At 37.2% G+C, this 27,303-nt stretch overlaps 2 protein-coding genes across 6 annotated transcripts in view; both read left to right on the top strand.

Annotated features, from left to right (window-relative positions):
• The window catches only part of Slc4a10 (solute carrier family 4 member 10), a 362,675-nt gene that overhangs the window by 178,631 nt on the left and 156,741 nt on the right, over positions 1–27,303 (top strand). For all 5 annotated transcript variants that reach the window (XM_004651887.2, XM_004651884.2, XM_004651886.2 and 2 more), the window contains exon 3: positions 20,879–21,025. In XM_004651887.2, the coding sequence (XP_004651944.1) occupies positions 20,879–21,025 (147 nt within the window). The remainder of the gene's footprint in view (positions 1–20,878; positions 21,026–27,303) is intronic.
• Positions 26,746–27,282, top strand: LOC105945114 (ribonuclease P/MRP protein subunit POP5-like). The gene has a single exon (XM_045146886.1). It carries the CDS (start codon positions 26,746–26,748, stop codon positions 27,256–27,258), a length of 513 nt encoding a protein of 170 aa, XP_045002821.1. The 3' UTR covers positions 27,259–27,282.

Here is a 27,303-nt window from a genome sequence, read left to right as displayed (position 1 = left end):
TTTACTATAGAAGCTTTTTACTTTTGAGAGGTCCCATTTGTTTATAATTAGCCGTATTCCTGAAAGTTCTTTGCTATATCTAAATTTTGCAGTGTTTCATTTCATTTATTTATTTGTCTCTAGCAGCTTCAGATATTACATTAATGTCTTTGATTTATTTAGAGTTGATTTTTTTTGGCATGTGTAAGGTGAGAGATGTTAATCTAATTTTATTTTTCTACATGTAGATATCCAGTTTTCCCCACATGATTTACTAATGACTGCCTTTTCATCAATGTATATGCTTGGCAACTTAGTCAAGAATAACTGACTATAGTCTTGAATTCTTAAATTTGGTCTCTTCTTAATGTCCTTAATATCTTAAATGTCTCACTCTTATCTTCTGGGGTAGTCTGACTCAGATGTCCTCCAGAAACTCATGTGTTCTGAAAACTTGGTCCCCAGTTTGTAGCAATTTGGGAGGTGGAGGTTTGTTGTAGGATTTATGTCACGGGGGAGGGACCTTGAGGTTAGACCCCAGCATGCCAGTGATGGCTTGGTTTACTTTCCTGCTGCTATTTTCTACATGCTGTGGCAAGGAAGTGATATCTAGCTGTACCATGCTTACTCTGCCATCATGAAGCTTCCCTTTAAATCTATAAGACAAAATAAACCCTTTCCTCCCATCAACTGCTTTTGGTCTAGTGCTTTGTCCTAGCAAAGAGAAGATAGCTGTGAATTTTTCTTCTTGTAGGACTTTCCTCAGTATTGTGGTGGTTTGATTCAGATGTCCCCCATAAACGTGCATGTTCTGAATACTAGGTTCCCAGCTGATGGAGATTTGGGAATTAATGCCTCCTGGAGGGAGTGTATTGTTGGGGGTGGGCTTATGGGTATTATAGCCAGTTTTCCATGCCATTGTTTGGCAAACTCTCCTGTTGCTATTGTCTACCTTATGTTGGCCAGGTCATGATGTCCACCCTCTGCTCATACCATCGTTTTTCCTGCCATCATGGAACTTCCTCTTGAACCTGTAAGCCAAAATAAACATCTTTTCCCCACATATTGCTCCTGGTTGGGTCATTTATATCAGCAATGCCGCCCTGTTTTTTTTTTTTTATTGTTGTTGTTGTTTGTTTGTGATTCTTATAATACTGCATTGGAATTTTTGCATCTCAAGTTTTTTCATTGCTTTGATTTTCTGTTTTATTAGCTGTATTTCTTGGCATTTAGCTCTGAAGCTATATACCTCAGTCGAGGAGCTCAAGATGTCCAGTGTGGTCTATTATTCCAAGAGTAGAGTACTAACAATGGGAATGGCCAAAGTTGGTGGATCTACCTGATTTGTAAATGCCAAAGTAGAGAATTAACAAGTGATCCTGTTTACTTCAATAACTATTCTGAGTTGTGAGGACAGTCTTCTTCTTGGTGTGCTTTCTACTTGAATGATCAACGGCTTTGACTATGTGTGGGAGAGGAGCAGATTGTTCCTTTAGCTTCATGCTATCTCAGGAGCCTTGGTATTGGCTTCTGGAGAAGGTGAGGTTATGGAATTCTGCTGGGATGTGCCTTGGGGCACTTAGCTGGTTCTCCACATGCTTTCTCCTTCAGATTCTTCTGATTTTGCAAGGCTGGTATGAGTGGGAATAAGTCCTTAGCAGTTTCTAAGGCTCTCAGTGCTCAAAGGGCACTGAGGTTGTAAGTAAAAAGAATAAGTTCCTGGAGACCAGATGGAGATAAACTACATCAATTTGTAGCAATCCCCTCAAGACTGCTATGAGTAGGAAGGAGCTCTTCCCTGCAGTTATAACTCTGGCTTGTGCCAGTTGGGCAGTTAGCTTGTGAGAAAGTAGAATCATATTCCTAGGGTTTTTCAAGGTAAGGTCTCACTCTAGCCCTGGCTGACTTGGAATTCACTATGTAGACTCAGAGTGGCCTTGAACTTATGGCAATCTTCCTATCTCTGCCTCCCAGGTACTGAGATTAAAGATGTGTGCCACCACGCCTGGCTGTATAATTTATTTTGATCATAACCCCCTCCTGATATAGAATAGGAGAGGGAAGGCTTTAAAAAATTTTTATAGGTATTGAGCCAGGGAAAGAGGTCCAAAGAGAACAAGGATGCCACCTTGCCTGCCCTGGCAGGACTAGAATCCACGTCTGACCCAGTCTCATTCAAGGTGGCTACAAGCAACAGTTTAGCAGCGCTGCCTTATTCAGGTTCTCCCAGGTTTAGCAAACCCGTGGTCTGTCCCTGCCTGAGTAAGCCTCTTGAGCCTACCATCCAATCAAGTCTCTTTTGCACACTTGAGTCTGATAATGAGGCTCACCTAAGTGAATGTTTGATCCATATAATTAGGCCTGGCACACATGTATACGCCTCTTCCAGTTCTTGCTTCATGGCTGGTTGATAATCTCCCAGCTTCTTCCCAATGAGAGGGGAATATCTTGGATTTCTTTACCCCCTTCCAATCAAGGCTGGGAAGGATTTCTCTTTGTCCCAACTTTTTTCATGTTTTGTTTTTGGTCATTTCTTGCTTTGCTACATACATGTATAATCTCTCTTTAAGCTCTGACTTCTTTACTATCTCTTAGTCTACTCTGACCCCCATGTGAGCAGGCTCTTTTGGCTTGTGCTCTCCTGCTTTGCTTTCCACATGTGTAAGCCCTTCTCCAGAGATTTTCCCTCAGAGATGCAGATATGTGAGGGAGACGTCTCCATTTCTGCTCTCCCTTCTCAGCCAGGGGTGAACTTTTGGCTTGGGCCTTCTGCTTGCTTTCCCTGGGGTCCTAACTTTCCCTAGAATAAACCTTATAATTCATTGTTTACCCTACTCTCAGTCTGATTTTTCATATTTTTGTTAATTTAGAAAAGGTCCAATATGTTGGGGTTCATAGGCCCTGAGTTCTCTGTACTTTTATGGACATCAAACCACCTCCCCAATTCAAGAAACCCCATTACAATTTTTGGCACTTCATCCACCCTTCTTCAACAGAACTCCTTTTTCTTCCCACTTATTTCTTCTACTTTGAAGCTTTTCTTTCTCTTGTGTGTGGTTTTGACTCATGGAGTTTAATTAGCATTGTCTGCATGACCACCAGTTGGGGATTACTTACTAGAGCATGTGGATCTTCCAGTGGCTAGACTATCACAGAAAATATCTCTGTGATCCCCAAACAAGCATTAACTGCCAATAATTACTCCTCAGGGCCTCATGCCTTCTTCCATCATCAGTATAGAATGTTAATGGGGACAATACTATACAGTTCTTGTGAAGGTAGTGGCAGTTTCAGAGATAATGCATGCGATGATCATGTTACATCTGGAAGATATTATTCCATAGCACTCCTCCTCTAGCTCTTCTATTCTTTATGCCTCCTACTTCACATTCTTTCTTAATCCTTGGAGGATTGACGTAGGTGTTTTGTTTAGTGCTAAGCATTCCAAAGTCATTTGTTGTCTGCACTTTGATGAGTTTTAAGTCTCCCAGTAGTCACCACCATCTTCACAAAGAAGCTTCTTTAATCAAAGGTGAGAGCAACAATAATCTATGGACATAATTCTACATATTTAGAAGACAATTTGATGGGCACAGCATATTCAAGCAACAGTAAGAGCTTCCCTCTCAGGGCCGTTGACCCCCTTGATCATAGGTTTTAACTTGGTTTTCAGTACCAGATATGAATTTCCTCCATAGATCAGGCTTCAATTTCAATCACAGAGCAGTTGTTTAGCCCTATAATAGCCATGCCCCTATAGCAACAGTGTGCACATCTTTCCTGGCTCATTGATTGTATAGCTCACAGGTTCCACAGGTTATTTGTTGATAAGTTTCTCCCTAAGCAGGTTAAATAGCATCTTTCAACACTGTAGCAGCTGCCAATAGGGAGGAAGCTTCCAGCTCAGTTCTACCTTGATTTATCAATGTCCTGCAACTGAAGCAAGTGGTATCTTCAGCAATAGGGTCTTATCATGTAGTTCTGCTGGGAACCCAGGAGCACTGGCAATATCTTGTATTATTTGGGGGAACTCAGAGTTGTAAGCCATTTTAAATTATTTTAGCCTACTGCAGCAAATAGCACTGTGAACAAGCTTCCAGTTAGATCAGCATCCGTAATCTCAGCACTTGGTGGGGTGTGGGGAGGAGTGAAGGCAGGAAAATTTAGGAGTTTGAGGTCATCCTCAGCTACATGATGAGTTTGAGACAGGCCTAGGCTAAAAGAGATACTTCCTCAAAAATAAATGAGAGAGGGCTGGAGAGATGGCTTAGCGGTTAAGCGCTTGCCTGTGAAGCCTAAGGACCCCGGTTCGAGGCTTGGTTCCCCAGGTCCCACGTTAGCCAGATGCACGATGGGGCGCACGCGTTTGGAGTTCGTTTGCAGAGGCTGGAAGCCCTGGCGCGCCCATTCTCTCTCCCTCTATCTGTCTTTCTCTCTGTGTCTGTCGCTCTCAAATAAATAAATAAATAAAAATTAAAAAAAAAATAAATGAGAGAGGGGGAGAGAGAGAGAGAAAGAGAAGAACGGGAAAAAGAAGAAAAAGAACAAGAAGAAAAAGGAAGAAGGGCAAGAAGACAACAGAGAGAGAGAAAGGAAAGGGAAGGAAAGAAAAGGAGAAAAAAAGAAAAGCTTTAAATTGGTGTCATTCCATACTCAAGAACACTTATTTTTATTTATTTATTTCTATTAGTTATGTACACAGTGTGTATACAGTCATGCTGGTACCATCATTAGCCTCCTCCCTTTCTTCTCTGTAGGGACCCTCCTCATTGGGGAATGTAGGGCATGCATTGTGGAGTTAGCCATCAGTTATGGGTAAGAGGCAATGTCTCTGTGCATAATGATCCATCTCATGGGTCTAACAATCTTTCTACCCCATCTTCTGCAAATTTCCCTGAGTCATGTTGGGTTCATTTTAAGTCTACTTCACCAATTAGGTCTTGGAAGCCTCTGTGTCTCTGGATATCTGGTTTAGTGGGAGTTGAGTGTTCTGTGTGTCTACCTCCTTCACTCTTGTGCTGGTACCAGGTTCACCAAGAAAGCAGCACACTTGCTTATTTCCCCAGTTATTCTTGGTTTCATCTGGGCCCTGTTGAAGTACTGATTCTGTCATCAGGGTCTGAGTCCATCTGAAAAAGAGAAGCAAATTCTCCACCAGAGAGTGAAGTCAGCACCAGATAGAGAGGGTAACCATTATTACTTTAGAGAGAATTTAATAGGTGTAGGCCCTCTTTTAGCCCATGCTTCATGGAGCTTGACAGGGGAGAGTGGGCTCACTTTTTGGATATGGTTCTGACTTGTTTCCCAGATCTAGCTATGGGTTCCATTCCATTGAGTGGATCAATAGCCAAATCAAGAGCTGTTGGTTACCCACCGTGACTGGGCTATTATTGCATTTGTGTGAGCATCATGTCAGGTTGTTTGCTTGCTGGGTAGCTTAGACCATAAGTCGCTTGGACAGATGTGGGTAATTTTCTCCAGTTGCTCATATAGCACCTTCTAGCACTAGATGAGCTAACTGTCTTGGGACTGACTATCTTCCAGATTCAAGCCCAGTCACTCCATGTTCTGTACCAATGGCATATGGTGTCTTCAGCAGTAGGGTCTTAGCACTAATCCTTGGTGGGTCATCAAGTATTCTGACAGAAATCTCTTTTCTTTTGGGAAGCCTTATAGGTCTCTCTGATCAGCAGCTCATTGTGGATGTTAACCGCATGCTGGTACTAGGAGTTATAGGCCAGCACAAAGGAAAAGAAGGAAAAAAAATAGAGGCAATATAAAGGAGATGAGAGAAGGGGTGGGGGTGGGGGAGAGAGAGTGAGAGAGAGAGAAACAGGAGATTAAGGTTAATCTTCATTTTACCCCCTCCAGGGCCCTGTCATTTAGGTATTCCCTCTAAGGACCTGATGAAGATCCAACAATTTAGTGTGTCTTTTAGGATATAGAATTTTGTGGCACCATTACCAATTGGGTCCAGTTTTATGTCCCCCACCCCAACGCTTCCCTTCCCCTTCCACTGTACCCTCCCTATTGTCTGGTCCTTGAGATGCCTATTAGGAATGTCAGCATCTTGGGCTGATTCAGGTTAGGAGCATCAGATGAGTGAGACCGTTCAGTGATTATTGGTCTGTGATTGGGTGAGTGCTCTGAGAATGATCTGCTCCAGGTTCAACCATTTTTCTTCAAATTTCATTGTGTCATTTTTCCTTACTACTGAGTAGAATTCCATCTTGTAGATATACCACATCTTGGTTATCCATTCATCTATTGGCAAACATCTTGGTTGATTCCAGCTCTTAGCTGTTATGAATTGAGTAGCTATAAACATGGTTGAGAAAATCTGTCTGAACTGAGGTGTGGAGCTTTAGTGTAAATGCCCAGTAAGGGAATAACTGAGTCTGTTGGTAACTCTATAGTCAACCTTTTTAGGAGTCTCCATATTGCTTTCCATTGTGGTTGTACCATCTTACATTCCCACCAACAGTGAATGAGAGTTCCTATTTCTCTACAACCTCACCAGCATTTGTTTACATTTGATTTTTTTTTTTTGGGGGGGTTGAGATAGGGTCTCACTGTAGCCCAGGCTGACCTGGAATTCACTAAGGAGTCACAGGGTAGCCTCGAACTTATGGCAATCCTACTACCTTGGCCTCCCAAGTGCTGGGATTAAAGGCGTGCGCCACCATGCCCGGCTCCTTCATTTGATTTTTTAATGTTTGCTATCCTTACTGGGGTAAGGTGCAATCTCATAGTTCTTTTAATTTTCATTTCCCTAATTTTTAAGGATGATGAACATTTTCTTAAGGGTGTGTTTACCATTTGTATTTCTTCTTCTGTGAACTGCCTATGCAGTTCTTTGCCCCATTTTGTGAGTGGGTTGTTTGACTTTTATTGTTTGGGTTTTTGCGTTTTTTGTAGATTCTGGAAATTAGGCCTCTGTCAGTTGTATAGCTGGCAAAAATTTTCTCCTATTCTGTGGGTAATATATTGTTTATTGTATGTTTGTCTGTGAAGAAACTTTTCAGCTTCATGAGATCCCAGTGGTTGAGTGATTGTTTAAGTTCCTGAGCTACTGATGTCTTATTCAGGAAGTCTTTTCCCATTCCTATATCATGGAAAGTTCCTCCTGTTTTTTTCTTCCAGTAGTAGCTGAATGTCTTAAATTGAGGTCTTTGATCCAGTTGGACTTGATTTCTGTGCATGGCGAAATGTGTGGATTGAGTTTCATTTTCTTGCATATGCTTATCTAATTTGTCCAACACCATTTGTTGAAGATGCTGTCTTTTTTTTTTTCTCGCCTATGTTGTTAGGGCCTTTGTCAAATATCAAGTAGTTGTATTTACTTGACCCATCTGACTCCACAATTCTGTTCCATTGGTCTATAGTCATGTTTTTATGCCAGTACCATGTTGTTTTTAGTACTATGGCTTTGTAATATAACTTTAGAAGAGGCATACTGATGCTTTCAGCGGTGTTTCTTTTGCTGAGGATATGCTTGGATATCTGATGTGTTCTGCTATTGCATATGAATGTTGAGATTATTTTTTCTATCTCTGTGAAGTACAATGTTGGGATTTTTATTGGTATTGCATTAAATTTGTATATTGCCATTGGTAAGATTTTCATTTTCACAATGTTAACTCTGCCTATCCAGAAGCATAGGAGTTCTTTCCATTTTCTCAAGTCCTCCTCAATTTCTTTTTTGAGTGTTTTTATGTTTTCATTGTATAGGTCTTTCATATCCTTGGTTAATGTTATTCAAAGGTATTTTATTATTTTTGCTGCTATTGAATATGGGACATTGTCACTTATTTCTTCCTCTGTATCTTTGTCTTTTGCATATAGAAAGGCCATTGAGTTTTGTCTACTGGTTTTGTATCCTGCTACTTTGCTGAAGGAGTTAGTAACCTTTAAGAGTTTTGAGATAGAGGTTCTTGGGTCTATAAATAGGGCTAACTTCTTCCTTTCCAATTTGTATCCCTTTTATTTCTTTCTCCTGTCTTATTGCTTGAGCTAGGACTTCCAGTACTATGTTGAAGAGCAGAGGTGAGACTGAATACCCCTCTCTTGTTCCTGACCTCAATGGGAATTCCTTCAGTCTCTCCCCATTAAATATTATTTGGGCTTTAGTAGCTTTATATATAGCCTTTATTATGTTGAGATATAAACCATCCATGCCTATTCTCTCCAATGTTTTGATCACTAAGTTATGTTATATTTTGTCAAAGAACTTTTCGACATATATCAAAATGATCATGTGGTTTTTTGTGTTAAAGCTTATTTATGTGGTGTATTACATTGACAGACTTTCATATGTTAAACCACCCCTGCATTCCTGGGATGAAGCCTACTTATTCAAGGTGGACAATGCTTTTGATGTATTGTTGAATTTAGTTTGTGAGGATTTTGTTTAGTATCTTTGTGTCTAAGTTCCTCAGGGAAATAGGCCTATAGTTTTCTTTTATTGTGTCATCTCTACCTGGTTTTGTTATTAGGGTGACAATAGCTTCATAGAAGTAGTAGGAAAGCTTTCCTTGTTCTCTGATTATGTGGAACAGTTTGAGAAAAATTGGTGTCAGTTTTTCCATGAAGGTTTGGTAGAATTCAGCTGAGAAGCCACCTGGTCCTGAACTCTTCTTTTTGGGGAGATTTTTGATTACCTTTTCAATCACAATGGGTGTGATAAGTTTGTTTAAAAGATTAATCTGCTGTGGGTTTAGCTTTGGTAGGTGGTATATATCCAGGACTTTATCCATTTCATCCAGGAATTTATCCATTTCCTCCATATTATCCAGTTTTTGGAGTAGAGATTTTTGAAATAAGTCCTGATGATTCTCCAGTTTGACTTATGTCTGTTGTGATCTCTTTCTTCATTTCTAATTTTGTTAATTTGAAGTGTCTCTTTTATTCATTTGATCAAATTGCCCAGGGGCATATCAATCTTGTTTATTTTTTCAAAGAACCAGCTCCTTGTTTCATCAATTTTTTTAATTTCCAATTCATTAATTTCTGTTTGGACCTTAATTATTTCTTTCCATGTGTAACTTTTTGGGTTGGATTCTTCTTACTTTTCCAGTGCCTTTACGTGGATGGTTAAGTTATTAATTTGGGATCTCTCTCTGTTTTTGTCATTAAGGCATTTAGTGCTATGAATTTTCCCCTGAGGACTGCCTTCATTGTGTCCCATAAGTTTTGTTACAATGTGTTCTCATTATCATTCATTTCTAGAAATGTCACAGTTTCATTTTCTATTTCATCCACTACCCATTTGTTGTTTAAAAGCATGTTGTTCAGTTTCCAAGAGCTGATGGGATTCCTAGGGAATCTTTTGTTGTTAATTTCTAGCAATATAGCATTGTGATCTGATATCATGAAGGAAATTGTGTTGATCTTCCTAAATATATGTAGGCAGGCCTTGTAACCCAGTATATGATCTGTTTTAGAGAAGGTTCCATGGGCTTCTGAGAAGAATGTGTAGTGTGTGAATTTTGGGAAGAATGTGCTATAGATGTCAGTTTGGTTTAATTGTTAGATGGTTTTGTTGAGCTTTCTTACTTCCCTGTTAATTTTCTGTTTGGATGATCTATCTATTGCTGATAATGGAGTATTGAAGTCCCCAACTATGATGGTGTTGGTGGTTGTTTCTGTTTTGTTGTGAAGTAGGTTTTGTTTTATGAATTGTGGTACACCTGTGCTTGGTGCATAAAGACTGATGGTTATGATAGCCTCTCATTGGCTTGTTCCCTTGATAAATAGAAAGGTGGCCTTCTTTGTCTTTTTTGATTACTTTTGGTTTACAGTCTATTTTATCCAATATTAGTATAGCTACACCTGCTTGTTTCTTGTTTCCATTTGCTTGGAATATCTTTTTCACCCTTTCTCCCTTTAGGACATGTCTGTCTTTAGTGGTGAGTTGGGTTTCTTGATGACAACAAATTGAGGGGTCTAATTTTCTGATCCACCCTATTATCTTATATTGCTTGATGGGTGAATTAAATCTATTGGTATTTAGGGTAATGACTGTGAGGTTTGATTTAATCCCTGTCATGTTGTGGTTTATGTGGTTTGGTGTTTTCTTGGATTTTGTAGTTCTTTGTACCTTCACTGAGTTTGGTTATTGTGATCTGCTTCTTGTTGTTATTTTAGGTTGGTTATTTGATTCTTCTATGTGGACAATTCCCTGAAGTACTCTCTGCAGATTTGGCTTTGTGTTCATATTGTTGTAAAGCTGAGTTTTCTTTACTATGAGGGATACTTTTGTTTGGTAGAGTTGTTTGGGTTGGAAGTCATAGCTTCTTAGACTTTGTAGTGCTCCATCCCAGGCTCTTCTGGCTTTCAGGGTTTCCTTTGAGAAGTCTGAAGTAGTTCTCATGGTGTTACCTTTATATGTAATGTGTTGTTTCTCCCTAACTGCTTTTAGGACTTTCTCTTTGGTAACGATGTTTAGGGTCTTAATGATAATATATCTTGGAAAGTTTCTCTTTTGGTCCAGTCTGTTTGGAGTTCTTTTAGCTTCTTGTAACTTGATAGGCCTTTATTTTGAGAGAGTGGGAAAATTTTCATTGATAATTTGGTTGAATAAGTTCTTCATGCCTTTGGTCTGAATTTCTTTCCTTTCTGATATCCCCATAATCTGAATGTTGGGATGTTTAAGGGTATCCCACAGTTCCCTCATGTTCTGTTCAAAATTTTTTTGAATTTATTGAAACATTTGGACTTACAAACTGTTTCTTCTTTTTTCTCCTAGTTCTGAGTTTCCACATGGCTCATTCTATTCTTGAGAGCGATTATAGATTATAGAGTTTTGGGTTTGTTCAATTTGGTTTGTATTTTCTACTACTTTTTTATGTATAGTTTCCATCCCTCTATTTATTTCCCTTTTCACATCATTTTCTAATTTTCATAATGCTTCATGACTTCATTGAGCTTAGCCACTTGGTTATTGATTTTTTTTTTTCCTCTCCTTCAGATCATTTAACTGTCTTTGGATCCCTTCCTGTTTCTTATATATTAGGTCTAATCTAGCAAGGACAGCATTCATACGATTATCTGTCCTTTGTTACTTTTCTGCAAATTCTGCTATTTGCTTGATCAGGGTTGCATAGCTTACATCTTTATTTTGGGGTTCTGATCTTAAGGTCTCTCTGTGTTTTGCTTAGAGACATCCATTGTTGGACTGGATGATCTTATTGGATTTGCTTGCATTTTTCATGTTATTCCTTTTGTGCTGTGGTCTACCCTTCACAGTGTAAGAGTCATATTTAATTTAGGAGAAAGCTGTAATATACTCTGTGGGTCAAGTGACTCATGGGGGGGGCATGGAGGTCTCCTGTGGTTGGAGAGCCCAGGGAGGGGGGACCCTAGCTTGCTGGCCTGGTCCACACATGGCAGGGAGGGGGTGTTAATGTGCTGACCTGGGTCTGTGTAGGGAGGTAAGGGATGGCAGTGAGTGGAACTGTGTTTGCACATGGAGGTCTCCTGAGGGAACCCTAGCCTGCTGGCCTGGGTTGATGCACTGGGGTGAGGGATGGTGGTGGCAAGTGGGATGGTGTCCCTGTGTGGAGGTCCCCTGGGGGAATGCTAACATGCTGGCCTGGGCCTGTGCATGGGAGTGGGGGTGGAAGCAAATGGGAAGGCATTTATGCTAGAGGTTCCCTGGGGGAAAGCTAGCCTTCTGGCCTTGGACCACACACAGGATGGGGGGCAGCGATGAGTGGGGATTGAGTTCACAAGCATGGAGGCATGTGGCCTGTGCCCCTTTGCCTACGGTTAGGGCAGGAAGAACCTGCAGCTGGGACTATGGCTAGGGCGGATGCTTGAGGGGACTGGGAGACTGGTGAGCTACTCAAGAGTGTGGGAATGAGTGGATTCCCTTTTATTGTTCCACTGAACCCACCCACTGGAGGTCTATTAGAGTCTTCTCACCCCTAGTAGACCCAGTGAACAATCAATGTCTTGCTTTTTCTTCCCTAGGAGGTACACCTCAGTTAGGCAGGCACCATCTTGACCAGAAGTCTCAAGAATACTTATTAAACTGTTACTCTTCTTGGTGCTAGGATTATGCAGTCACATTATAGCCCAAATACTTTTATTTTGCTTTCAGATATTTTAGTTGTCTTATTCCTTAACATCGCAGATGATTTCCATCCACTGTTCTCATGTAAATACCCCATGTTTTTCCTCACTAACCCGAAAGATTTTGCAAGTAAGCCCTTCTGCTCTTCAATACCATGCTTCACAGAATGAACCCTTTAATGTGTACACATATCTTTTGAATTACTTTCATAAAAAAATCTAAATCTGGAAAAGAATGTACAGTTTGACATTATTGCTTATTTTCTAGCCTATTTTTTTCTAAGTCAATATGGCACAGAAGTTTAAAATAATTTAATTTAGTTAAAATGAGTGTGGGTAAAATTCACTTTCCCTTTGAACTCACTTTTGAAATCTACTTTCTTGAAAATAAAACAACCAAACATAAAATAATAATGTTTGTAAGCTTTGATAATTATAAAAATACATATTATTTTGATTTTTAAATTTTTGTTATTCTATGAAATGTTTATTCTTATTTTGTTCCCATTATCTTTTTTTCTAAAGTCCCCACTCATTATTGATCCAAATGTACTTTGTTAAAGTGCAACTCAAGCATGTTTTTCCCATACAACATTCCCTGATTGCCTAATATGCTTTCTTTAATTGTAGTACTTAATGATAGTTGCTTTATTGCACATTGGTAATGTTGTATGTTTTTGGTTATATTGTAATTTGTCTTATTTAGCAGTGTTTCCATTATTGGACTTGATTTTTCAACAACTAGAGGGTTATCTTTTTTAAAGGGAAGAGATTATGTTCTAGAAGTATTACTTAATGTTTAATTTGAAACTACAGACTTAGAGTACTATAAGCATCCAACATTTTACAAGCTAACAGATTTGAGAATTTTCATTTTTTCTTGTGATTAGAAAATAGTGCAGATTTATTCATTTACTGAAAAGATATCGAATTCTTACTATATTCCAAGGATAAAAATAATGGCTATTCCAAGATACAGAGTATCTATTAAGCTTCTAGGATAATGTAATAAGCTTGTAAGAAATAGTATCCCTAAAAACATGCCATAGTATCTTTAAACTAGCATATCTCAAGCTATACCTCTTTTGATGAGCAATTGTGAGGCATTTAAGATTTCTTCCTTTCCACCTAGTATCTCAGTAATGAGGCCTTTACTTTATAATCATTACAAGTGTAGGCCAGTGGCCTGGTGAAGGCAGACAGCACTGGTTTAATGCTTCCTTTTTCTTGTAGCAAAACAACACAAGAATCAACAATGTAGTAGTCTAACAATACCTTTTTGCTGTCTGCACATAAACCCTCAGTACTCTTTATTTTTTCTATTATTATAATTAAAAACATATTTTGTATGGATACATCATGTGTTGGTACTCTCTTTTTCCTTTCCTCTATTGCTTTCCCTCAGGGAGAAAAAAATTCTATCAGGACTTGGAATTCTTTCATACCTTCTTATGTTTTCTGACTGTTAGAATCTCCATGGAATTAAAGAGTACATGCTTATTCAGTTCAATGTGCTTGACCTTTCCCCATGATTGACACATCTAAATGGCTATAGCAACTTAATAATTATGTGCCAGCTGTGTTGTGTAGTCATTTCAGTAAAAGGCACACAGTCCTTTGTAAGAGTAGATAGTTTAACCTATGGTAAGCTAGCTAAATAAAGGAGGCAGTTTAGTTTGTGTTACTATTAACTGTAGATACCAAATTCACCATGTTTCTTATTGTATTTTCTATAGCTTCCATGTTATGAACATCCCACATCAATAATTATTTCAGTAGTGATACCTGTTATATATTTAAAGTATTCACAACAGTTTTGATTCTTTTCAACATGGTAGTAGCTATACAACTTGAGTTTCAAAACCCAGAAACTGTTTGCAAGGTTTGTGTTTAGAAGCAATGTTACCTTTAAAAACCCTTTGTTTTTCCTTTTTGAAAAATTAAATTTTCTCTTACCTGGCTCTTTAACTTAAAAAAAAATCCTGATGTTCCTGGTGAGAGGGGGCCATTTTTTACCCAACTTATAGTCTTATTCTATTTGCATTTATTTTTCTCAGGAATCATTATAATTTTATATAAATTTCTAGAGATAAGAATTTGCCTTCTCAAAACTCAGTTGGGAAAACTTATTAATTGTTCAAAGGCCTACTTGAAGAAGGCTTTCTAAATATAATTATATATATGTAAAAGAAATGGATAAAAATGAGTTGGCCCTGGAAAGGTGTGGGTCTGCTTAAAAAGAAGGAACACATTTAATCATTGGAGTAGATGCTTTTATCACTTGTGCCACTGCTTTGATATGTGTAGTAATCACTTTTTCTTCCAAAGTTTTCTCAGTGTGTTTGATGACATAAAGCATGTTTATGCCTACCATTCACATAAAACCATCCACTTTATGCTATAGTTTTATATATTCAGTAAATATTTACTGAGCACCAACAACTATTGATGCAGGATTTGGGGGTTCAAGAGGGATCCCCAGCTTTAACAACCAAGTTTGGGTTCTGTCCTACATACAACAAAGAATTGATACAGACAGGCCCAAGAAAAATAAACAATGAATTATTGCTTATAATCCCAAATCATGGGGTTTATTTAAGAGAGAAACCACAAATTGTGGGGTGTATTTGAGGAAGATAGGGATCTAAGAAGGCTAGAGCAGAGCTATAAACAGGTGGAAAGTAGGAAACACGGTCTCATGTGGAAGTTCTGTATTGTTTATAAGGCCCATTTAAAAGAAACTGAGTTTTGGGGGGCAAAAACTGGGGTAGAGACACAAGCATGAAGAGGAAAGTTAAACTGAGGCTTTCAAGGAAAGACTGAAGTAGAGCCTCAAGCATGTGGAATATAGAGTTTGGGTATTCATGTAGAGAGACTTAGAAGGAATGCATTTGCTATTTGCCAGGTGCTTTCAAATGGAGGGAAGTTCAATGGGCAAACCATGAGGCTCAAGGGAGAATAAGAGGAAAAACATGCCGCGGACTGACTCTCGGGGAGATCAGGACCGAGGGAGAACAAGGGCGAAGGCTCAAGGAGAACTCGGGATTCGGCGAGGAAATGACAGACAGACACACTCAAGTTGAACATGCTGCTGCAATTTACTGAAGGTTTCATGAAGATTTTATACAGATTGAACAGGGAAACTTAGCAAGCCAACAAGTGATCTCAGAAATCATTAATCTAAACAATCTTAAGTATTGTTCTATTGTAAGCATACATGTAGTGTTTATCAGGCAGGAAATGTACCCATTTTCTGAGAAGCATGTCTCGCACCATTGACCACAACATTATACGAACAGAAACTAGGGTAAAAGGTGTAAGGTGAATAACAGGTTACTTATTTCTTATACCCCAAGGACTGTATAAACACCAAGGCTTACGCTTCCTTGCTAAGCGTTCCCATAAATGGAAGAGAATGCCATAGCCTCCTTTTTTCTTCATAATTCACCCATCTATTACCGAATTCATCATATCCTCCCTCATAGGGGAGTGGAACTAAGTAGATTCCAGCTCTAGGAGTCTACTATCAGCCCTTGATCAAGTACTGAACATACCCCCCAGGAAGTTTCCTGGTGGGAAAGCCTAAGTTTTACAACTCCTTATCTGTAGAACTGTCATGCTTCTTATGAACACTACCGATCAACATTTCTACTTTTATATTCTCAGGCTCAGTATTGTTTTAAAACATCATAAGCTGTTTCTACTCTACACCATCTAAAAACTGTTTTAGAGTTAATGTTTTATTCCTAGTAGAGTTATAAATTCCCTCCATTGCCCTAATCATAGGAGGGGCACATTCAATGCTTAGATTGTTTCTTGTACTCTGATTGCATGCATGATTACTAATAAGTGTTGAATTAGCTGTTCTTAGACAAACAGCTAGAAGAAAGCAGGAAAGAAACAGAGCGCAGAAAACAGTACATTGGCGTCAGCAATTTGGTCGTCGTGACTTCATGGGCAGCAGGAACCTTTACAGTAACCGACTGCCAAGGGGTCACCGGGGGCATCTCTCCGAGGAGTGTTGGCCCTCTGTCCTCAGCTCTCATCCAGTACAGAAGCATCTCTGCTTGCTACACAGGCGAGGTCACCGTGGACATAGCAAAAACAGAAAATAGAGATCAAAAAATTTAGAGAAGAAATGAGTAATGAAGAGAGTTACACTCATGTTTACCTTGAGTTTATAGAAATTACACAGGTAGCAAGCTTCGAGTTGGTAAGAGTACCCATGTGGTAGATTTACACTGTAAAGGGAATATGCACATGGTTGATTCAGAGACCAGAGGAAAATCATGCATATAGTCAAAGTCAGAAGTTACCCCAAAGTATAAAGCAGAGGCAAGCAGACAAGTTCTCTCATACCAAGAAACAGTGTTATGTTTTTCCCTACTCTCCCAGCCAGGCTGAGAGAGGGGGAATACTAGACTCACATGTATCCAAGCAAAGATGAGAGAGAATCCAGAGAGAAAGAGCTCTGCAAAGAGAGAGAGAGAGAGAAAAAAAAAATAGCAATATAGGACTCCAGCCTTTATATGCAAGGAGAAGACCTGATTAGTTTATAGATTTAGAGGATGGAACTCAGAGCCAGCTCACCTGGGCTGTCTATCTGGGTAGAATGCTAGACTGTAGACAGCAGAGGGACTGTGGATCAGGCACGAGTTCCATTTCTACCAATTGTCCTGTTCTTGTGCCAGGGTGAGGGGCATGTGGGGTGGCATCTCCTGGTTCTCTCTGGGCCTCAATCTCTAAGTGAAACTGTGTAAGACAAGCTAGCTTTCTCCTAGTCTCTTTCACTATCAAGCACTACTGTAAGTACTTGGAATATATTGGTGAAGAAATAAAAAAAAATTCTTGCCTCCTTACATTTATAATTTTTTTTGGAAAAATTAGAAATTAAATATTGAACAAAATAAATAAATGATATCTATTTAAATGACATTGGTCTACAGTAAAGAGGATGAGCATTAAGGGTTCATAGGATATGGTATAAGATAGATATTTAGCATACGCATCACTGAGAGATTGAAGTATCAACAAAGATTTGAAGGAGGTAAGGAAGACTTTCTCATGGTAAGAAGAAAACAATGAAAGTCCCCATGGTGCTACTGAGAACACCCACCATCACATCTAGGATTATTGTTGTAATTTTCTGTAATTATCTTCTTGCTGCTGTACCACTTACTTCTTTTTTGTTCATTTTTCCTCTTTATAATTTTGCTCTTCTTTCTGTATTTTTTGTCCTCTCATATACTACATGCCACTTGATCTTTCTTTACTATCTCTTGTATTTTTTTTTTTTTACTATTTATCATTTCATTTTATTTTAAATCACACTTATATTGCCATATATTGTGCCTCCTTATTCCACCCACCTCCCTTCAGTTGTTGGTAGTGTTACAGCACTTTTTTTGTTGGTGGTGGTGTGGGGGGACAGAGAGCTTTTTTCCCTTTGCCTGTGAATCTTTTTTAATCCTTGTCCATTTGATCAAAGAATTGAGGAAACAGACTCTGAGAGTTAAATTACTGTGAGGTTCATTTGGGGAAAATGGGTCTTCAGAAACAGGCAGCAGCATACAATTCGTGGGCAGGATTTGAGAGGCTATGCAGGAAGCTAAGCATGGGAATGGAGGAAAAGGGTGAAGGGGGTTTCAAGGAAATTGAAAAGGGGCCAGAGCTTAAAGCAGCACAAGCTCACAGCCATGTGGGAAGTGGAGCGTGAGAGTACAGAGGCCTTTGCCTTCCCATTAGAAGAAAAGAAGTTAAGAGATCACTTGGTAAAGGTCTCTCAGCTTAGAAGAAATAAAAAAAAAAAAAAAAAAAAAAAAGTCCTCCTCACTGTCCCAGCAACAGCCTGGGGTTGGGGAGGGACTCACAGAAACAGGGAAGAGTCTCTTATAGCTTATTGGGGTGGGCTTTACCATTAGGTAACTATGGGAGAGAGCTGATTGCTCTTTTTTTTTTGGACTCAAGGGACTGACCCAAACTGGGCTAGCACACCTAAATATGTCAGATTGAGGAAAAAGTACTGTCCCTAAGGGATGAGACTGGATCAGAAGCTGAATTCTAGTTATGCCAAGGCAGGCAGGGTTACATCTCTTCCTTTTTATTTATTTATTTATTTTTTGTCTTTCCCCTAGTTTACTACCTATAAAAAACTAACTGCTCCTATTTCTCCCTCAGTAGGTATGTGCAGTGTGCAAATCTAGTCAGTACTAATAGTGACAGGCTGTATCTCTATCTGAAATGAAGAATGTTTCCACCAGAAGGGAATTCATGGAGAGAAGACAATCTTCCAAATTTGAGAGGATAGTATTTTCCGCAAGTGATGCTAATATTACCACCTATATTTTCTAATGTTCTCTTTCCCAACATTTGGGTGGCAGAAACTGGTTAAGTCTCCAAGTCCCTGAGCTGTATTGATCTAATTAAACTCTGAAGGGATTTGAGTACAATTATTTGTTGATTGTGATACTAGAAATATGGCTTATGTTGAACCTTTTGTTTTAAGAGTTATATTAAAAACATTTTCTGAATGGATGTAGTCACTAATATTTTCATTTATATATGAATAATTAACTTAGAAAAAGTGATATTTTTTAAGACTACATATATATATATCTAGTAGAGACAAAATTAAAGCACAAGCATTTGACTTAGACCATGCTTTTAATTACTACTAAATCCTATTAGAGTTGTAGTAAGTACAATGATAAGCTTGACAGATAATATAGATATTAATTCACTTCTTTTATTTAGTTGTAAAAAATTGACGTTTTGTTATTAGTAAAGGACTTTTTAAAAGTTTTTTAAAATTCTTTTTAAATTAAATAGTTTTGTATTCAGTAAATACAGTCCATTTGGTAACATTATTAGGCTCATCTGTGACCTACCCCCCCCTTGGCCCCTCCTTGTTGAGGTATATGGGTCATACATTGTGGAGTTAGCCCACAGTTATGGGTAAGATAAATGTCTCTGCATATCATGACCCAACATGTGGTTTTGACATTCTTTCCGCCCCCTCTTCCGCAAAATTTCCCTGAGCCATGTTGAGTTCATTTTTGGTCTGCTTCAGTGATAAGGTGTTGGGGGCCTCTGGGGCTCTGGCTCTCTGATTTGGTAGGAGTTGATTTTTCTCTGTGTTGATCTCCTTCCCCCTTGTGTTGGTATCTGGTTCATCAGGAAAACAGCACTGTTGCTTGTTTTGCCAATTTTTCTTAGTTTCAGCTGGGGCCTTATTGAGGTATGATGGGGTGGGTCTCTCTACATCTATCTGAAAAAGAGAAGCAGATTCTCCTACGGAGAGTAGGTTAGCACCAGGACAAATGAGATAACCAGTAAAGGACTTTTTGTGCATTTGACATTTTATAATAAGTTACCATTTTCATGTCCCTGCCTGGATCCATTCAGACAAAAGCCTGTTTTGGTTCAATCTGAGGTTTTGTAGCAGATTGATATATAATTATTTTCAGACTTATGAGATTAATCTTTATATATAATATATTACATATATATATATATATATATATATATATATGTATCAGATTTTCTTCCAGCATTAGAAAATTAATTTCCGTTGTTTAAGCCTCACTGTTACTAGTGTTTGGTTAGGCAACCCAGCCTAACTAATATAGCCAGGAAAGCTTAAGTCAAAATCTTTAGGGTAAGATTAAACTTCAGAAGACATCAAAAGAAAACCAGTCTTGGTTCTAATCATGTTAAAATTTGGAATTACTCTGACACTCACTCAATAAGGATAAATGTCTTATTTGTCTTTTTAAAAGAGAAAATTACATAATTTAAAATACAGTCATAGCTACTAAATATATTATTCATTTAGTTCTCTCAAAGGAACAGTGTCAATCTAAGTAATATGAATAGCTGAGCAATTCTACAAAGTTAATAACATTTCTTTTGAATATCATTTTATCATAAGTTTTCAAGCTATTATATTGTTTTCTTAAAAGAATTATCCCCATAGAAATGTTTTTTATGTGTACTTTATTTATACAAATAGTCTTTTATTTGTTTGTAGTTTGCTTTCTTAGATACTAAATGTCCCTTTTGCTACTTAATAATGTAAATATGTCAAAATATTATAATTATAATTAAATATGTCAGAATAGTTATAAATTAAACTACTATAATTATTTGCATGTATCTGTTGTGTACACATAGGTTTTTAATTTATTTGGGTAAAGACCTAATGAATGAATTAGGTATCTAAAATATATTCTAAATATAGATATTTCTATAGACTAGAGATAGTCCTGGAGATCATCATTGTTCAATAGTTAAATAGAAGAATCAGTAAAGGAATTAATAAGGCTTGGAGGAAGTTGACAAAAAAATAATGTTATGGGGAACAGAGTAATAAAAAAGAGCAAGTTGTCATCGGTAGAAAGTTAAATTAAAAAAATGAATCTTGCCACTAACAGGACACTCAGTGTCATATATTTTACTAGAAATAGTAATAAAAGATCAGTGGGATAAAATAGTTAAATTTAGTGGAGAAAATTTTTTCTAAGTAAAAGAGTATAATTAAAGCAATGAGAGGGACAAAGAAAAATTATTGACATTTAGTAAATTAAGGATAGTTGCCAAAATATAACCAAATAATTAAGATTAATTTCACTGTAGACCTGTGGTATGCTTAATTAGGTATGTATATGCTAAAATGTTATGCTAAAATATAATATCAAGCAGTAAGTCTATATATCGTAAACACAAAAGTAATTTGCAGAAGTGAACTGAGTTTCCATTAACATGTATATCGTCTGTACTCTAGAATAATTGGGAGTTTAATTTGTACATTTCCTTCCCAATGAAGGTCATCGAACACTCTTTATTGGAGTTCATGTGCCCCTGGGGGGGAGAAAAAGCCATCGGCGTCACAGGCATCGTGGTCATAAACACAGAAAGAGAGACAGGGAAAGAGATTCAGGACTGGAAGATGGAAGGGAGTCACCTTCTTTTGGTAAGCATCGTTCTCCTTGTTTTTAATAAATTTATTATTGTAAAAATAGACTTGTTTCTATAATCTATAATTAGCAATGACACCTCATGTTCATAAAGTTATCAATAATTTTCTAAAATATATTGGGCATGTGGGAGAGAAGTGAAAAAGCTTGATATTTATTGTTTCATTTGAAATTGAACGTTAATTTTGTTTAATAATGTAGATAATACAATTAATTAGTGATGTTTAATTCCAAATACTTTGGATAACTTACATAAATAATAGACATTCTCTATGAAGCTAAAAAACTCAGGAGAAAATGTCCTTATTAAATTCCCATTCATGCTATTGTTGGTGCTATCAAAATTTAATTCTTAGGACTTGAATGTTCTATTTTTAGCCTTCTTACTTTGAAAATATATATAAAATGCCAAAACATATATATTTGTAGTTTTAATATTTCCCAAGTTCTATGAGAGCCATGCACAGGACTTAGCACATGTACTCATCCATAATTATTATATCTCTGAAGTTACTAATTTACTCACCTAGTTTTCTGAAAATAGAAAACAGCTTTGCTTTTTTACTCTTGTATGCAAATACTTGATCGACGCATACTTCATTGTTTTCTTTTACCGTTACTTCTTTATACTAGTCACTTAATACCTTGTAATTTTAGTAACTTTTCCAAACACTGTAATAATAAATTTTCTAGTATTTTAATTGCTATAATTCTCATTATTTTCTGTATTTCTTTATTTCCCCCATTTTAAAGAGTATATTGCTATTGGGGTTTCTGCATGTTCAATGTGCAAATACAACTTTCTTTGCTTGATGTTCAAAAATGGGTGTTAAAACGGTAAAAAAAAAAAAAATTAAAAGATAACCCAGGTTACTGTACTGTGTAGGCAAATTTGAGATCTACTCACCTAGAAACTTTGCTGTTCATGTGTGGTCCGAGAAAGAATAGTGGTCAATGGGCCAGAACATCACACTTGAGCTTGTTAGAAATGAAGACTCTTAAGCTGAAATTTGTATAAATAGCACTCTATTATCTCAGAGGCTGATCTCAGTATCAACAAGATGCCTATCAGTATAGATAGAAGATATATACTAACTGAGAATTTTTCTGATTTTTGATAGCATTATAATTTACATGATATATGCCATACTACTTTAAAGCATCTAGTTTTAATAGACATAAAAATAGCTATTAGGCAACAATTTATTTTGAACATTTATTGTATTGGAATGTAATCTGAATTTTTAGAAAATATGTTAGTAGAGTGATAATGAAGAGATATTTATTAATAGAGAACAATACTCACAAAATAAATTGTATTTTATAGAATTTAAAGCCAGAGACAAGGAGCTGTATGTTTTTTTGAGCCCAAGTAAAATACCTCCTGTCATTGAATATATTACTATAGTTTAATAAAAATGCCACTTCCTATACTATTGCTGTTATTACTGTGTCTAAGAGAAGTCCTTTGAATATTTGATACCCTATTTCACACTCTCAAACTTCCTTATTCATATGCATGGGTTATTATTTTCTAAAGTTTATTTTGTGATTTGTATTTTAAGGATGAGTAATGAATAATTTTTGTGCATTATAATGGCAACATGGGTTGGAGATATGAAGAACATAATGCTAGTGTTAAGGCATGACTGTTATAAGATATAATCTCTACCAAGTAACTGTATGGTTGGAATAATTTGTGTCATATGATACAAAACAGCTGTGTCTGTATAGCTGTGTCAGCCATGCAACTACAAAATAATAATTCATGATTTTATAGCTATTTAAGGTACTGTTTTATGCTGTTATGGCCAGATACACAGACTGTTCACTGGTTAGAAATAATTTATTTAATAAAGTCAGGTTGAAAAACATAAGATAACTCTCTCCCAAATATTGTTCTATTGGGATAAGACAGTACAATGTTCTTACTTCAGATAAAGTCAATCAAAAATGTATATGATGAACTGCTGATTTAAGTACATCTAATATTTTTATGAATTCATCAGTCTCATTTTTTAAAAAAAGCATTTTTCCTCTAGTTAATTAGCATTTTTCCCTTGAAGAGAGTGAATCATTAGACATAGCTACTGACTTATTTTTCATCTTATGCAGAATTTAGCTTGCTTTAAATATTTGGTAATAATACTAAATATCATTATTAACACTTTACAAGGAAAGTGCTGTACTTAAGCTCAAAGCAAATAACTATAAATGTGGTTTCTTTTTATAATTTCCTATACCTATAAAACAATGTATTAGCTATACTGCTAAATATTAGAGGAAATATTGAACCTTTAAAAATAGAGATTTGAAATTCTTAAGCTTTTTCATTATCTTCATTTTGTTTAAAGCCAATTAATATCAGTGCCCTTTTGACTAAGTTACTATTATACAAAAGATAGTGTTTAAAAACATGTGATGCACAGAATGAATCAATAAATTAAAAACTTCTGATTTTTAAAATCCTTTCCTTATCTACTTATTCAATATCTACTTAATCGGTTAATATTAAACATGGTGCTGGTGTAATTCCAGCACTTGAGAGGCTTCGTAGGAGAATGGCTGTGTGTTTGAGGGTAGCCTGGACTACAGAGTTAAAGTTCAGTCTGAGATGCAGATTGAGGGCTGTATGTGTGTGTGTGTGTGTGTGTGTGTGTGTGTGTGTGTATGCATGTCTTTGTGTAGTATATGGGTGATACCTGCATATGTGGGCATTTTGCACCGAGGCCAGCAGAGAATATCAGGTGTATCTTTTCATTGTCCATACTCATATTTCCCTGGGAAGGGATTTTTCAAGCCCTAGTGATTATCTAATAGGCATGTCCCACAGGACTGGGATTACACATATGAGTGGCCTTGCCTAACTGTTTACATGGGTGCTAGAAAATTAAACTCAGGTAGTTTCAGGCCCTTTCAGGTGCTCAAACTTGTACTCTTACCCTCCGAGTCATCTTTCCAACCCAACATTGGCAATTTTTTGTAACTTACATTGAATGAATGCTACCTGTGAGATTTGGCCATAAAAAATTTAAGTTCTACCTGCACCATTCCTTTGTGTTTATTCAGATGATTAGGTTACCATTCTGTACCTGAATGAAAGCCCTGTTTGTTGGGTTTTCAAACTTTTATCATACCTTTTAGGCCAAAGTTGGCTAATTAGGAATCAAAATTTCTAGTGTCATGTAACACTGGAAACTTAACTTAGGCTAACCATGAGATTCCTATCCTCACTTCTTTAATATAGTACTGGACTAAGTAGGAGACTGTAGTTGAAAGAGAAATTGACTTAATTTTCCCTGTATTGAACATCTTTTTATAACTCCATATACTCTATCATCTTACCACTGCAGCTTTTGATTCCTGTAGATTTGGAACATTGGAAGTGAGCAGAACTAGTGGGGATGGATTATGAAGGTTTTTACTACACTACTACCATTACAAATGGATGCTACACTTTCTAGGCTTAACAACAAATTGCAATTGATCATTCTTTCCTGGAGAATCTTTACTTTATCATTAATTAATATTTATCCTATAGGAGTGTTTAAGCCATGGCCCACAAATCACATGTGGCCCAGGATAGCTGTGAACAAGGCCTAACAGAAAACCACTGTGTCATGTTGAAATGTTAAGGGATTAGGCATTCAGTTATAGTGGTAGATTCTATGTGATCGAGTGTTTTCATTGTTCTGTGATAGCTTATTTTATGGTATCTCAGTTGAACTTACATTCCATATTTTATCTTTGTCTGTCCCTCCCTCTTTTCCTTTTACCCTGCTTCTATTGCTCCCTTCCTCCTTCCCTCTCTCCTTTCTTACAATCGTGCCCGTATGTGAGACTTCTACACATACTCATTAACATGGTAAATTCTGGGAATAAAGTTACTCAAAACAGCAGTCTCAGCCCTCAGCAATCAGGTAGAAGTAATGCTGTGGGCTGCTCAAAAGAATGAAGGTTTCTCTAATACTCTTGGAGCTCCACTCAGTTAGCATGAGGGAGAGTCAGACACCCCTGCTGTCTTCTTTCATCCATGCAATAAGGAGACTGGAACTTACATCACAAGACAATGGGTTATATTCCCCAACTATGAAAAAAAAGTTAAAAAACAACAACAAAACACCAACCAACAAACTAACATATTAGCCCTATATATTTTGCCATTTTACCTTGTCCAGAAAGCAGTACTGCATAAAGTGCATAGAATAAAATAAAGAATACAAATATATCTTGACTACAAGTTAACTCATCTATATAGAACATTATTCTTTAAGTAAACATTTACTAAAATTTTGCTATGTACTGAACACATAGCAATGAGTAAAGAAAATAAGGTCCTTCAGAGGGTCAGCAGATATGATGGATATGCATAAGTTATTGTGATTGAGATAAGTATAAAAAGAAGCATGCTGAGTTAGGGGAGTAGGTACCTAAAATAATTGTATATGAATGTGCATATGACATATAAATATACTTGTGTTTATGTGTATGTGTTATAAGTGTGATTACATAGGAATGTCAAAGCAAATTATGTTATTATGTTTAATCATAGACCAATATAAGTATACACACACATATGGGCTAGAGGAAACTGTACACACCCTGAACATGAGAAGAAATATGATATTATTAAGAATCTTAAAGAGGGTTGTAGATATAGCTCAGTGGTAGAGCACTTTGTCTTGCATTATTAAGGCCCTAAAATTGATCCCATGCACCATAAAAAATTGGAAACAATGCTAATATACCCAGAATAGTAGGGGAAAGACTCATAGAAGATGAAACTAGTAAGGTATAGAAGAGTTAGGATTTCATTGTATTTATTTATATATCAATATACATAGAATATATAATTATAATAACTATAATTGTATATATTCCTATTGTCTTTGACAAGATCATCCTGTGATTGGCCTGGAATTTAAAATCATCATAACCCTCTGAGATCCTAGATATTAGGATAAAATAAATTTATTGTTTTAAGGTAATTAATAACATTAATTAATTTACTTTCATAAATAAAACATTTAATATTATAAATTTCAGTAATTATATATTTGTTACTGATTTATCTATTCTTCCATGTTTTAAAGATATTTAAAATATACCATTATTGGAATAACTGAATTTACAAGAGTTTTCATTATTGAATCTTCCCACTTATATACATTTGTTACTTTAGTTATTTCTTGTCATATGTCACACAACAAAATCTTATAGTTCTCTGATAAATGTGCTTATAATTTTCTTAGATTTATGTCTTGATAATTTATATATTTTTGTAAATTATATATCATTTTTCCTAGTGGATTTTCTAATTATTTTTTAATGTTGCTTAGAAAAGAACAGTTTGGGGCTGGAGAGATTACTCAGAAGTTAAGGCACTTGCCTGCAAAGCCTAAGGACCCTGGTTTGATTCCCCAGTACCCACATAAAGCCAGATGCACAAAGTGGCACATGTGTCTAGAGTTTGTTCATTGTGGTGGCTAGAAGTCCTGGCATGCCCATTTTCTCTTTCTCTCTCTCCATGCCTTTCTTTCTCTCTCAAATAAAAAATAAATCAAATACGTTTTTTACAAAAGAAAAAATAGAATGAATTTGTTATTTTGATTTGTGCATAGCAACCTAGATAATAATTGTAGGTAAAATATCACACATCCTTTAAATTACAAATAAAAGATCTAATAGAAGTAGGGTCTCCAGGGCGCAGGCCGCCATGGTGCGCTTCAAGCACAGGTACCTGCTCTGCGAAGTAGTGTCCGACGACTCGCGCTGCCGCCTCAGCCTGGACGACCGAGTGCTGGTCGGCCTCGGCCGGGACACGACCGCCCGGGTGCACGGGACCTTCGGCGCCGCCGCCTGCTCCGTCGGCTTCGCGGTTCGATACCTCAATGCCTACACTGGAATAGTGCTACTTCTATGCAGAAAGGAATTCTACCAGCCCCTATGGTCAGCTCTTCCCTTTATCACTTATTTGGAGAACAAAGGACACCGTTATCCATGTTTTTTCAACACATTACATGTGGGAGGTACCATTAGGACGTGTCAGAAGTTCCTGATTCAGTACAACAGGAGACAGCTGCTGATCCTGCTGCAGAAGTGTACGGACGAAGGAGAGAGGGAAGCTATCCAGAAGGCCGTCACAAGAAGCTCTTTACTAGAGGAAGAAGAGTCGGCTGAGGAAGAGCTTTCAGACAGTGCTGGCGAGGCCACCAAAGCAACGGAGTGAACTTCTGGCGCCCACACGGCAGGCTTCTCTGTGCTCAAGTGCAGA

This window comes from Jaculus jaculus, chromosome 4 (assembly GCF_020740685.1).
Source record: "Jaculus jaculus isolate mJacJac1 chromosome 4, mJacJac1.mat.Y.cur, whole genome shotgun sequence".
Classification (NCBI taxonomy): Eukaryota; Metazoa; Chordata; class Mammalia; order Rodentia; family Dipodidae; genus Jaculus; species Jaculus jaculus.
The sequence above is the reverse complement of the archived record's forward strand: the minus strand, read 5'-3'. Positions and strand labels throughout refer to the sequence as shown.

Bases quoted from the DNA above. Each gene is read 5' to 3' on its own strand.
- LOC105945114 (XM_045146886.1), top strand. From the start codon at position 26,746: ATGGTGCGCTTCAAGCACAGGTACCTGCTCTGCGAAGTAGTGTCCGAC.